Here is a 13303-nt window from a genome sequence, read left to right on the forward strand (position 1 = left end):
ATATATATATATATATATATATATATATACACATATATAATATCCCTCATTCCCTAATATAAACAACTGTATTATACACCGGCATATTAGGAAAAAAAAGTAGAATTTTTATATATTTCAAGCTTTTCTCTCTAGAAGTTTAATATTTAAATCTACTATTATAATACATGAGGTCAGGCAGGAGACAGTTTTCAAAAAAAGGTTTAAAAAAAGAGTTTGACACTTATTTTGGTAAAACAGGAAAACATAGAGGGAAATGCAGAGCACTATTGTAACAGATGCTTGCACCTTATGGCATTTTTGCCCTTCCTCTTTCCTTCTTGCTTGGCAAGTCGCTCTTCAGCAATATCTGTCTCCCAATATACCCAGTATCTCTCCATCATACATGTCCAAATGAGCTTAATCTTCTTATTTTCACTTTGTGCATGACCCATCCTTTGTGAGCTGATATACTCATTCCTAGTCCTGTCTACCCTTGTCATTCCCAATGCAAATCCCAAGGAAAATCTTAGCAATCTTTAATTCACATTCCTCCAGATTTTTTACTTTAGAAAATGCTAAAAGAATTAGGCTGGAACATTGTCCCAAGTTGCCGTTTCTCACCGTGGTGCTAGTTAAGGCACATCGTTCAGCGTGAATTCATTTGAGAATTACTCGTACTATATTCACATGGGTACAATTAGAAATCAAGCAGACTTTGTGCTAGGGAGCTGGCTGGTTAAATGTCCATGTGTCCAGATTGCTTCAGGCATTTGGATTCTGAAATGCACATGCAACAGTTATATCTAGAAACGTTGAGAGATGCAGTGCATGTGTCAAAGTGAACAAAAACAACGAACAAACACCACAAAACATGTTTACAACCAGGACAGACCATCAGCCAAAACATTTCCAGACCCCTTTTTGTGGTAAATACTTAAGTTGTATTCCTGCAGCAACAGAGCCCAGCGCATAAGGCGTTGGTTATGATTAAACATGCGAGCAAGGAACAGCAGTGGGTTGTGGTCAGTGTACACAACAAGAGGTAACATGCTGGACCCCAGGTATACGTGAAAGTGCTGAAGAGCCAACAACAAAGCCAGGGTCTCCTTTTCAATGGTGGAGTAGTTTAACTGATTTTTATTAAACTTGCGGGAAAAGTAACAAATGGGGTGGTCCAAACCCTGCAAGTCTTCTTGCAACAGCACTGCCCCAGCCCCGACAGCACTGGCATCAACCTCAAGTTTGAATGGTTGCGTCAAATCAGGTGCAGATAACACAGGAGTGTGGCAGAGAAGGGCTTTTGCACTCTCAAAAGCATCTTGACACTCACTTGACCATATAAACTCAACCTTTGGGCTGAGTAGGTCAGTCAATGGCTTGACTACAGAGGAGAAATTTTTACAAAAGTTTCTGTAGTAGCCCACCATCCCTAAAAACCTACGCAACTCACGCCTGGTGGTAGGTGTGGGGAACTCTTTAATCACTGCCACTTTGGCATCAATGGGCCGGACCTGTCCACGTCCCACCTCCCTGCCCAAGTACGTCACTGTAGCTTTGGAAAACTCACACTTAGCTAAGTTGAGAGTTAGAGTAGCTTGAGCCAAACGGTGAAATCTCTGACGTAGAGTTTCCAAATGATCTTTCCATGTTTCTGTATAAATTACTAGATCATCTAGGTAGGTACTGCAGTTGGACAGGCCACGGAGGACTTTATTTATCAGCCTCTGGAAGGTGGCAGGAGCGTTACACATCGGGCTGGGTATCGTCACTGATTTCTAGAATTCGATCGATTCAATCCACGATTCGATTCAATCCACGATTCGATTCAATCCACGATTCGATTCGATTCGATTCGGGGAAATTTTGCCTCAGACAGTCAGAAATATTATAATTCTGATCACTTATCAATACATATCAATATTTTTATATCTATAAAAAGAAACCTGACACTTGTGAGATTTTATCAAAGGTGTAAGCATTACAGCAGATTCCTTTGTGTCAAAGTAACTGAGGATAAAACACAGAAAAACATGAAGGCATTTTTCCTGGTCTGGGTTTTTATAGCAGATGACCTTAAAAATATTGTGCAGTCAAAAATGAAGTGAAGCACAGCAAAGTTACAGAGGTCTAATTAGAGACACCGCAAAGCATTTTGCAGTTTTGCATAATTTTAAAACGTTTTAATTTGTTCAGTATTGAACAGCGGAAATGAGGCTTACTTGTCGGAAGTAAGAAAAAACAACAACAACAAAAAACAGCTGCCGACACCGTAGACTGGTGGGTAATAAGTAGGGGTAGGTTTTTATTATCGATTTAAAGAGAGAGAGAACGTGCTCTACATGAAGTGTGATTTTATCGTGGTGGAAGCAAAACAGCAAAAGTAAGAGGAAATTCGTGACGATGTTTATGATAAGTGCAGTTTGGATCATCTTTTGCTGCTGGTTCAGTCAATATTGTTTGGAGAGAAATAAAACCTGCAGCTTCAGAATCTAGCGCAAAAAAGATGTAAACACAAAGCGCGGACCTGCCGACGCTTCAAAATCAGTGAGCTTTTGGCTTTCAGCCCTGACGGCATATCCCTGTGCATGCATTCGGGTGAGAAAGGCGACATCTCACTCATTCAGATGCGTTGGGTCCGCGTCTTTGTGTAGAATCCGTGTACCTGCTCTCATTTACTGTTTTAGCTGTTTGGTGGTTGTAGACATTTTGTGAGGTTTAACCTGAGATTCTGGCGTTTCGGGCAAAATAAATTTATATTAAAAAATCGATTCAGGATTTTAATGAATCCATATCACGTTATCCAGACCAAATCGATAATCAAAACCCACCCCTAGTTATATATGCCGAATGCCATGACTGTGTACTGTAGAAAATCGTCAGGTGTTGCAAAGGCAGGAGGGACAGTCTACACAGTCTGTTCGCATCAACAAGTCCCCCAGGAATGAAGAATCCTCAGCCTTTTATGCTTCCCAGTAAATGCAGGCATGCGCATCATTGGTCCGTCGTGTTCAAGGCTCCTGCAGCAGCCAATGGTGTGTGTGGACTGACACACTCTGATCTGCATGAAGTTGGGCGGGCATAGGTCCCTGGCCAGCCAATCACCCGTGAGTCCTGGAACGCTTTGATTTCCATAGAGGAAGGTGGAGCCACCTGAGGCCAGAGGCCGTAACAACAAGAATATATCAACTTGCGTCCTTTGATTCATGGGCTCCAAACCATACCCAAAAGCAGATTGTACCCTGTGAACCTCAGTTTGCGCCTGAACAGAGCCAGTTTTAATTTCAGCTACCAGATGTTGCTGGGACATTGGGCAGACCGCACTCAGCCAAATAAAAATGTGATGAAATTATTTTTCAGGATGACATTACATTTTATAAGAAATGTAACTCTCCTCAATAACTTCTCATGGACTTGTATTGATTTCTTTTGCAAGGATATAATGTTTTTTCAAGCATTTTTAAGCTTTAGATAAAGTATTCAACTTTATTGTATTGTAAAAAAAAACTGTAGACGTTTATTCAGGGCTCAATGTTGCTAAAGGATCTGATGTATAGATTCACAGGTCTGATGCCCATTCTCTGTAAGAGCAAAAATAAAAACTAAACAAAAAAACACGACAGACTAATATACCATTGAAACTTGCTTAGGGTAAATTTCAGGCAATCTAATCCAGACTTCTCTTTAAGAGAACTACAGAGTGAAACAAAGGACTATTTCTCGAAAGTAAATGTTTTGAAAAAGTAACCCCAGGTCACTAATTAAAAAGTAATAGATGCATCCCCACTATAATTATACCCGCACTGACTCACTGCCCTTCGGTGTATGGAAAGTCATAACTAATGTGTCAGACAGATGTAGCCCTTGAATGAATTCACAGGACACATTGCAGATATTTGAAGCTGTTGCTTTAGATAAAGTCTTTTATCACATGAAGGGGAAAAAGTACTAAAACCTGCTCGCTATGTAACCACACGGAAATTTGTAGGAAAAGAAAGTAGTACTTTGAATAAGAGCCCGCACGTAACATTGAATCAGGGTTTCAGATTTTATGAGGATTTAAAGAACCCCCTAAAGATATTAAGTGTGTGAGATGCAGTGTTAGCCTTTAGCTAACAAGTGGTGCTGTCTGGAGGGCCTTAAATAAACTGTTGATAGAACCGAACCTTGTGAAAACAGCTGCTCCCCAACACTGGGGGCTTGTGCTAAACATGAAAACCTGTGCAGACTTGACTTTTGGTGGAACAGTGAATGCAAATTTACCTTATAAACTGAGGTCTTTTAGCCTAACAAAGCATTGCCCAGTGTGCGAAATAAATTCAGAATTATATGTAAAGTCTAAGGAAAAAGGGGAAATTATTTCTTCTTTACAATAATGTTAACAGAATATGTCAAATGTATTTCAAAACAAAGAAAAACGACAAAAGACCAGAACATCCTCATAGCAAACACTCCTGTTCAGTTTTTGCTTAAAATTCACATAAAGACAATGAGAAGGGCTTGCATTATCCTCATCACAGTGGTAACAAGTGAGTTATGTGAAATAGCAAATGGGGTAGTTGGGTGCGAGATTTCTCTTGGGCTGTGCTATTTTTTCCCCTTGTATATCTAATGACTGTGTAGCCCTTTGAAGAAGATGGAAGTTTGACGGAGTGGCAGTGTTTGTGAGCACACATGCAGCATACTTTCCCCTCAGGAATCGCCTGGGTAGATTGCCTGTGAGCAGGCTGCCGAGCTGAGCTGTTTTATGCAGGAGTGGAAAAGAGCACTGACTAAAGCCATGTTGGATCACAGAGCAAATAACACATCGACATGCACAGACATACAAACATATATGTCCAACTCAGTGGAAAATCTGGATTGCTACACAAATGAAACACAAATGAAATGATTCAGGGGGACAAGATGAAATTGCATTGTATGGGTCAGCTGTCCGTCAAAGAGTCCTCAAACAACAGTGGTGGATAAAATGCCAGTGGGAAAGATTTAAGACAAGCACACAAATACTTTTTGTTTTGTTTTGTTGAAAACACACTCCCTGCAACAAAGGGCAAGCAGATACCTTTGCTACCAGCATATGTACAATGCACTGCTGTATCTCTAAAGCACTAGTGGCCATTGTTTAGCAGTGTTGTAGAAAAAGCCTGTATCTCCACTCCCTTATAAATGCAGCATGATCCTTCCAGGCCGTGAGTAAGCATAAAGGTCACTCTGACAGAATTGTGGTAGTACAAGAAAGTAGGCACGACAAATAAAAAATAAATAAATAAAACCACTGGTTGCTGGAGAATGTTTGATGGATTGTTGTGCATTATAGGAAACTATATAAAAGACTGACAGCATCTCCATCTGGTCGTGTCCTTCAAATGCATGTAGATTCAGTTCCACTTAATTGCAATAATAATTCTATCATAACACATTTTAAAACATAAGAATGAGCAGCACATACATATTCATGTGCGAGTGTGGATAACCACAGCAATATAACAAGGAACAATGGTACTGTGACAGATACTCAGATGTGAAAATGAATACATTATGGAGGAGTACACTGAACTTTTTTTAAATGTAGCACTCATAAGAATCTCTGACTAGAAAAACTACTATTCCAACAAAACATTTTTTGGTGGAGTAGTAGTTTTGGAGTAGTAGGTTCAAAGGCAGGGCACAGGCCACCACGTGTCACTCAAGTCTTCCTAGATTGCGTGTTGCCCAATGGACAAAAAGTAGATCAGTAAACATCCAAATGAGGCCCAAATGAGGCAGAGGAGGCGGAAGAGTGCACCTCAAGGCTATGATGTTAAGTCACAGATGAGTGCATCAAAACAGCGCAACATGGCCGTAAACTAACAGCGATTAGGTTTAGGCATGTAAAGCAAGTGCTTAGTGTTAGGTTAAAGGCTTGAAATGAATTCTTGTTTCAAAGGTTTGACAACTACATGAAGGATAGAATGACGGGACCAGGATTAGTTTTCATACTAACTGGTCCTCTCAAATCGTGCTCTCAGTTACACACTTTAAACCAGCAGATGATTTAAAAAAACACACTGATATTTTTGAGAAACAGCATTGCCACAATGAGCCATTAAAGAATGAGTGATAGGCCTAACAAACTCAATGTTACACTGCATGTTACAGTGAAACATAGAGTGTAAAATTTTCAAACGAAACATTTTCCTGATTAATGTACTAGCTACGAAATGAAATAAACCGCTTTGATATTATGTTGCCTATTGTACATGTTTGCAAATGTTCTCAACTGTAGTTTTAACTACAGTGCTGCTAAGAAAACAGGAATAAAGCTGTGCCTTATGTGTAACGATGTGTTAAATATCCCCATCAGCATGAAATTGTGTTGGAGAGTAAACACGCAGAAACTGGAATACAACCAAACCACCCAGGGAAGAGCAAGAGAGACACACAAAAAAATTGATGCAGGAAAGGAAATGCAGTCAAGCTCAGGAAAAAAAGAGGCAGAAAGAGTAAAGATGGAGAAAGTCTCAGTGGCAGATGGACAGGGGAAATGACCTTGACTGGCTAGGTCTGGGGCAGGTGGGAAGATGAAGATAGAGGGTCTCAAGGACGGGGTCAGCCTATTAGTGAACGATTCAAGCAGAAAGTAAGAAAAAAGAGTGTAGAAGAGTGCAAAAAAGCTAAAGAAACAAATATAACACAAGTTAAAAAAAAAAAAAAGGTCAGGATGCTGTGTAAAATGTTATTTAAAACACAATGCGGTGATTTGCAAATCTCATGAACCCAATTTATCCAAAACTGGACATAAACATATTGTTTATATAACTATTTAAATAACTGCTTAAATTTAGACCTTTACAATTTCATGAAAATATTAGCTCATTTTGAATTTTATGGCAGCAACCTGGGTCAAAAAATTTGGGATGGGGACAACAAGGAGATGGAAAAGTAAGTGGTACTAAAAAGGAGACAGCTGGAGTAACTAATTAGGTTACCTGGCAACAGTCCAGTAATGGGATAATAAAAGAGAGGCAGAGTTACTCATTAAAATGGACAGAGTTTAATCGATCTACAAAAAATAATAAACATGAAAAAAATTAATTCAGAATAATGTTTCTCTGTGTAAAATTGTGAAGACTTTAACGATCACATCATCTAAAGTGCATAATATTACCAAATGATTCAAAGAATCTGGAGAAATCTCTGTGTGCAGGGGACAAGGCTGGAAATCAGTGTCGATAACACATGATCTTCGGGTACTTCGGCACCACTGCACTAAAAATAGGCATGATTCCGTCAGTGAAATCAGTGAATAGGCTCAGAAACACTTCCTGTGACATCTGTGACACTGACTGTGACATCCACGAATGCAGGTCACAGCTTTAACATGCAAAGAAAAAGCCATATGTGAACATAATCAAGAAATGTTGCTGTCTTTCTGGACCAAGGCTCATTAAAAATGGACTATTTGAAATTCATTTTAGAAAACACAAACATCATGTCCTCCAGACTAAAGAGGTAAACATGGCTGTGTCCCAACTTCTTTAAGAAACGGTGCTGCCATCAATTTCAAATTACAGAATTACATTTTACACAGCATCTCAACTTTTTCGAATTGGCTGTACAGATAGAAGGTCGTGGGGACTAGGCAAGCGAACAAGTTGATACCCAAGGAGGGAAGGAAAGGAAAACATTAAGACAAAACGTAAAGTAAGAATGGAAAAAGAACGAGACACAGAGATGGATGAATGAACGCTTTCACCTGAAACAGCAGACGGGGAAAAGAGCAGGAATGAACAAGATGGTCACAGAAGGATTGCTCATATTTAGACAGCTCCCCGCTGCACTCAGCTCTGCTCCAACACAGATAACTCAGTGCATCCATTAGTTCAACTAATTCCCATCGCCATCTGCCAAGCAATTTCAGATCCACCTCTGGAGTCGCAGGAAAGGTTCTGGACTTTGGGGGAGGGATGTTGGATTTGGAAAATATTGGATTAATTTGCTTAATTGAAGAGCCTAATGTTTCCATAACTCAACAGTGGAAGCCCTAAAGGAAATCAGGTGCCGTAAGTGTGATCACAGGTTCCTTCTCGTAAGAATAAATGTTGCCTCCTTCTCCTGGCAGAAGGATTTTTCTTCTAAATGAACACAGCTACTTCATCATAGTTTCTAACACTGCATATTACACATTAATACACACATTTTTTGCCATACTATGTATGAAAGAATGACAGGAAGAGACAAAGAGCAGAAAATTATGCTGTCCTTACCTTCATAAGCTACCTTAAATCCATGAGCGCTTACTGCAAAGTCACTGGTAAGCCTCAGGGAAAAAATAGAGCCAGAACTGGTAACAGGTGGAGGGATGGTAAATCCTGTTAACCTGTAGAATAGGAAAAAGAGACCTCAGAACTGAATGCATGACTGAATTCATAACATTTCCACATCCTTTACACCAGCATGAAATAAGATGCCCCCTGAAAAAAGAAACCTCACTTTCAAACATGGAACATAAGAAATGAGTTTTTTTTATGAACTTGAACTATGTGATGGCATCCACAAAAACCTGTCATATGTTATATAAATCTGTATATTTATTTATTTTTTGTAAATACAAACAGGATGCACTTTTTAGATTCCACAAGCTAAAATAAAACAAGTTCAAGGGAAACTCAGACCTCCAGTAATGGAGGTTCAGCATCCCCTGTGAATACTCCTGAATCCAATTTTGTTTCTCCTTTGAAAAATTAACAATTCTAAACAGACAACTTAAAAACTCGTGAGGCTGAAATTGAACATATTAAATATATGCTTGTTTGTTTTTTTATTTAAATCAGCTAGGCTACCTGTGAAGGTAAATTACTGTAATTTACATTTTTCTGTTGAGCGAACAAAATCCAACGACTTCACACACAGTTAAACGTGTTACATATAACGACAATTTAAAAGTCCTCACAGCAGCAGTGTGCCATAGCATTTTGGGTCTAATAAAACAGAACAGCTCTGAGAATTGTGATGCAATTTGTCCAGCAGTAATATACTCAGTACTATACAATCAAAACCCAAGCGGGAACCTTCCCCATTGTTGGTTGGCCTGTGAGGGCTGGCAGCTGCATTGTAACAGACTGCTTCATTACTGCATTTCAAATTAGGTGCAGACCCAAACAAATCCATTTACTTTCACGACGTCGTAAACAAGATGTGTTGCTGACCATTCCTCAGCGGCAGTTGCTAATGTTCTATCGACCTTCCACTGCTGTAAGCCAGGCAACGAAGCATGAACTAAAGTTGTGCATGAAACAAAATGTCTCCTTTTCTATTGCCCTCTCGTTTTCTCGCTTTTTCTTTTTTATTACACATTTTTGGAGCCATATGTGTGACCAAATCTCTGTTTGACAATAAGCCAGGTAAATAATGTCTGCAGCAGGCCAAATGTGCAAAAACAGAAACTTCCCAAGTGACAGTAATGAAGAAGGTGCTGTATTTACAACTTCAATAGAGTTTACAATTACAGCACTGTGAACTGTGTAGTAAATAATCACCCTTTTTTGCAGGCACAGCCCAGCATGCCAAGATATTGCTTAACATCAGCTGCTGCATGCCGTTACTGAATAACGGAAAGAAAAAAGGGTAATCTTAGAAGCTTAATGTAAAAAAAGATCAATGTACATAATTTGCCTGGTGGGTCAATTAAAAGCAAATAAAAGGTTGCACAATCAGAACACCTTGTTGGAGTCTTTAAAAATAACTAGAAAAACACAAGAGACAGGTAACACACTGAAACATTATTTACCACTTTTCATTATCTTACTTATTAATGTTTTTGACCAATGACATTTACTGAAATCTCTCAACTGGTTACAACCTAGATAATAAGGGGAATGTCACTCAAAGCCTACTCAGCGCCCACACTGTACAGAGTGGAGAGAAAGGAGGAACGAAAACTATACCAGTCTCTGCACAGAAAGAAAAAAAGTGCACCAAAATTCTTACGGATGTGGAGTGGAAACAAATCTCATGGCATTAGAATGTCACGCATGGAGGCATCAGTTTGACATGACTTTGGCTCTGTGCTATCAAGCACAAAAGTCACATTGAAAAGACAAGTGTGTAAACCTGGCCTTTCCCTTTGGTCCCGCCACTGGCCGCTGCTGCATTTAGCAAACGAATCCTCAGCCTTTCTTTTGCAAAACAATTCTTTCTTTGCCATTTCAACAGGAAGACGGGGGTTGGAGGGGTCTACGGTGCCATTTTGTGTAATAGTTACATGCTTTCAGTGAATTACAGTTTGATGTCAAGCTGAGCAGTCTTTAAAATTGCTCTCCTTACCCCATGTCTAGGGAGGAGGATGCATGGGGGAACTAATTATTGGCTGAGCAGAACAGACAAGAACAGAACAATCAGTGGCTTCAGAGTGCATGCTCACACAGATATTGATGGCACTCATCAGCTTGAGTGCAATGCAGTTACACAATGACACTAAAAAGCCTTGACCTGAAATGGTTACTGGAGAAGTGCAGCAAATGAAGACTGAATTATTATATCCACAAATAACAAATTGACAAAGTATTTTTGTTCTTTCACCAATGCCTATAAAAACTGAGTGTAGAAAGAAGAGGAAAAGTGCTGCTATGGCAACATGATATACGTGATATAGAGAAATTAGGAGAGAGACAAAGAAATGATGCAGTATACCAATATACACAGGGTAGAGAGAGGAATGCTTCTCCTAAAATCATCCAAAAATCTAGAGAAAAAAAGGCAAAAACATGTTCTTATGATCACAGGTGGATAATAAAACAGAAAACTGAAGTATTGCACTGTCATCATATCAGCACTAAACAGCAAAGGAGTGAGGATGCCATGGGTTTAGCCGACATTATGTGGAGACAGTGTTTCTAAATCTGGCATTGAAAGGGATTAAGAGGTGACAAGTCTAGGTATGCATCAAAATTCTATACCCCCTTCTATACTCCCAAACCTCAAATTTCAAATGTGGACAGGTCTCACGTCTCAGCTTTGCAGGTCAGCATAATGTTGGACTATTTTAAAGTTGAAAATCTGAACAAGCATCCGCTTAAACTACAGGCATGGAAACATGCCTCCACATAAGAAACACTTATTCTGCTTGTCTGCAAAGACAAGGACATGTTATGAGTGCAACTGATTTTGAGATAATTAGGCTGCATCACATTACTAATGCATTAGAAGGATTTTTATTTATTTTTTATTTAACCTTTATTTAACCAGGAATGTCCCGTTGAGATCAAAAACCTCTTTTTCAAGGGAGTCCTGGCCAAGAGGCAGCACATGATAATTAGAATGATACTAAAGGGTCCTGAGGAATGAAAGAATCTACAATTTCTGAACCTCACAGTGGAACTGCACATCTATGCTCATCTATTCTGTAAAATCTTTCAATAGTCCATAGTCTAGACAAGGTCTGGATAATATGGAACAAAAATCTGTTTTAATGATAGTGCTGTTGGATACTGCAAATTACAAAGACCCCATTTAACGAAAAATTCAAGTTACGAAGGCACTTAATGGCAATATTTTTGCCCGTGGTATGACAAAATGCCCGTGTAACAAAATCCGTTTGCGAAATGTGTTTCGCTGTTCCACGTGAAAGACGTATTGTTGTTGCGGTGCGCTATTTCGTGTGCTTTTCGTTTGCAATTAGCCTATCGTTCATTCATTCATAATGGGGCCGGCATAAGGCATAAATATGAGCGAGTTTAAAAAAATGTTAAAAAAAATATCATTGCACAGTGTACGTACGTACATTAATTAACGTAAATGTAAGTTTAAGTTTTAAAGTTTAGAATTAAATTCCATAATGTTATGTACATGTACACGTACGTATGTATGCATGCATACGTATGCTTTCTTCAGCCTCCACCAAGAACTTCGTCTTCAGCCAGCATCGCCTCACTCAAAAGGCGATGGAAAAAGGTGCTTCGACTTATGAAAATTTTGACTTGAGAAAGACCCTCTGGAACGAATTAATTTCGTAAGTCGGAGTTCCACTGTATAGGGCCAGTATTGCAGATACGAATATAGATACTGATACTTTTAACTTACAAAGGCAGCTTATGTAGGGAAGAGAAGTGTGTCATCACAAATAGGATGAATTATCATCAATTTGCAATATCTAAATACATTTTAATGAACACAAAATTATTGTGATTTACTTCTACTTTCCACAATAATTAAAACAACAAAAACAAATTTCTCAGAAGAATGAGGGTAGATCTGTAAGAACCAGAGATGTCCATGTATCAGTAACGACTTGTCAATCACCAGTTATTTTCATCTTAAAGCATATTAAAGTTAATTTTACTCTATATATTTTTCAAGGGGAACAGAAAAGAAGACTTAAAACTAGTGTTTGAGCACAAATGCTCATGAAATTGCTAAATAAGCGAATAAGGGAGCACCTTCTCATAGAGTTCTTTTAACTGTGATTTTTTTTTCAAACAAGAAGAGCCCCTATTGAAAAAAAAACTCCAGCTTTGAGGGATGCCAAATTTAAAGTCTATTTGCACCAGAACATCTACTCAAGACTTCAATTACTACAGGTGTCATTTCATTGGCTGAATCTGGCCAGCATGAAGAAACCGAACTGGTGGACTTGGGAAATTAGAGGAAATGTATTCTAATACTTCTCGTGACACAGCATGTAGGCACAGATTGGTGCTGACTCATCAAAGTCTGCTGGATCAGTTGAGGCCACACCCAAGTTGGCAGCTCTCTTGCCACCTGAAGGCAGCACAGAGATCGTTACAACAGTGATTTATACGGCACACTGCAGTGCTGTCTATTCACACCAGCACGTGGTTGTGATGTATGAGTGGCAACAAACCCCTGGAAGCAAGATAAATTAGCCCTCAGTCAGAGTACATTAATATGTTCTGACGATCAAGGGGGTTCCCACATGCCCCTCTCTGTCCTACGTTCCCAGATGGCTCCCCAGCCTGTCAGCAATGTATCTGAGTTGATTACTGAGGAAGGTTCCCCAGTGGGGTTCCTCTGAGAATGAAGTCCCTGTCCCTCCAGGCAAAAGCAGTATCCCTCTCCTGTCCTGTTCTGGATGAAGATCAAAGATGCTGAACTGTATGGGAATCACCAAAGGAATCACTACTAATGCTGCTGCCATCAATCCTTGCAGTCTCTAAAATTGTTAACAGTCACTTGCTTCCATTTATTTATTTATTTATTTTTTGAAAACAAGTTAATGCTTTCTCCAAACTGTCCTCTCAGGAGTGAGATGTACATTTATTGTCCCAGAATCCAAATGGAGAACAAAAAAGTTTTCATTTTGCTGAGGTGACCGCTTGCTCGAATT

The 13303-nt window shown here is 39.2% G+C and overlaps 1 protein-coding gene across 1 annotated transcript in view; it reads right to left on the reverse strand.

Moving 5' to 3' along the window:
- The window catches only part of LOC102195523 (CUB and sushi domain-containing protein 3-like), a 230622-nt gene that overhangs the window by 185315 nt on the left and 32004 nt on the right, over positions 1 to 13303 (reverse strand). The window contains exon 3 of the mRNA XM_005743207.1: positions 8226 to 8338. Within this exon, the coding sequence (XP_005743264.1) occupies positions 8226 to 8338 (113 nt within the window). The remainder of the gene's footprint in view (positions 1 to 8225; positions 8339 to 13303) is intronic.

Source organism: Pundamilia nyererei, unplaced genomic scaffold (genome assembly GCF_000239375.1).
Source record: "Pundamilia nyererei isolate P.nyererei 1_Seehausen unplaced genomic scaffold, PunNye1.0 scaffold00128, whole genome shotgun sequence".
In the NCBI taxonomy this organism is placed as follows: Eukaryota; Metazoa; Chordata; class Actinopteri; order Cichliformes; family Cichlidae; genus Pundamilia; species Pundamilia nyererei.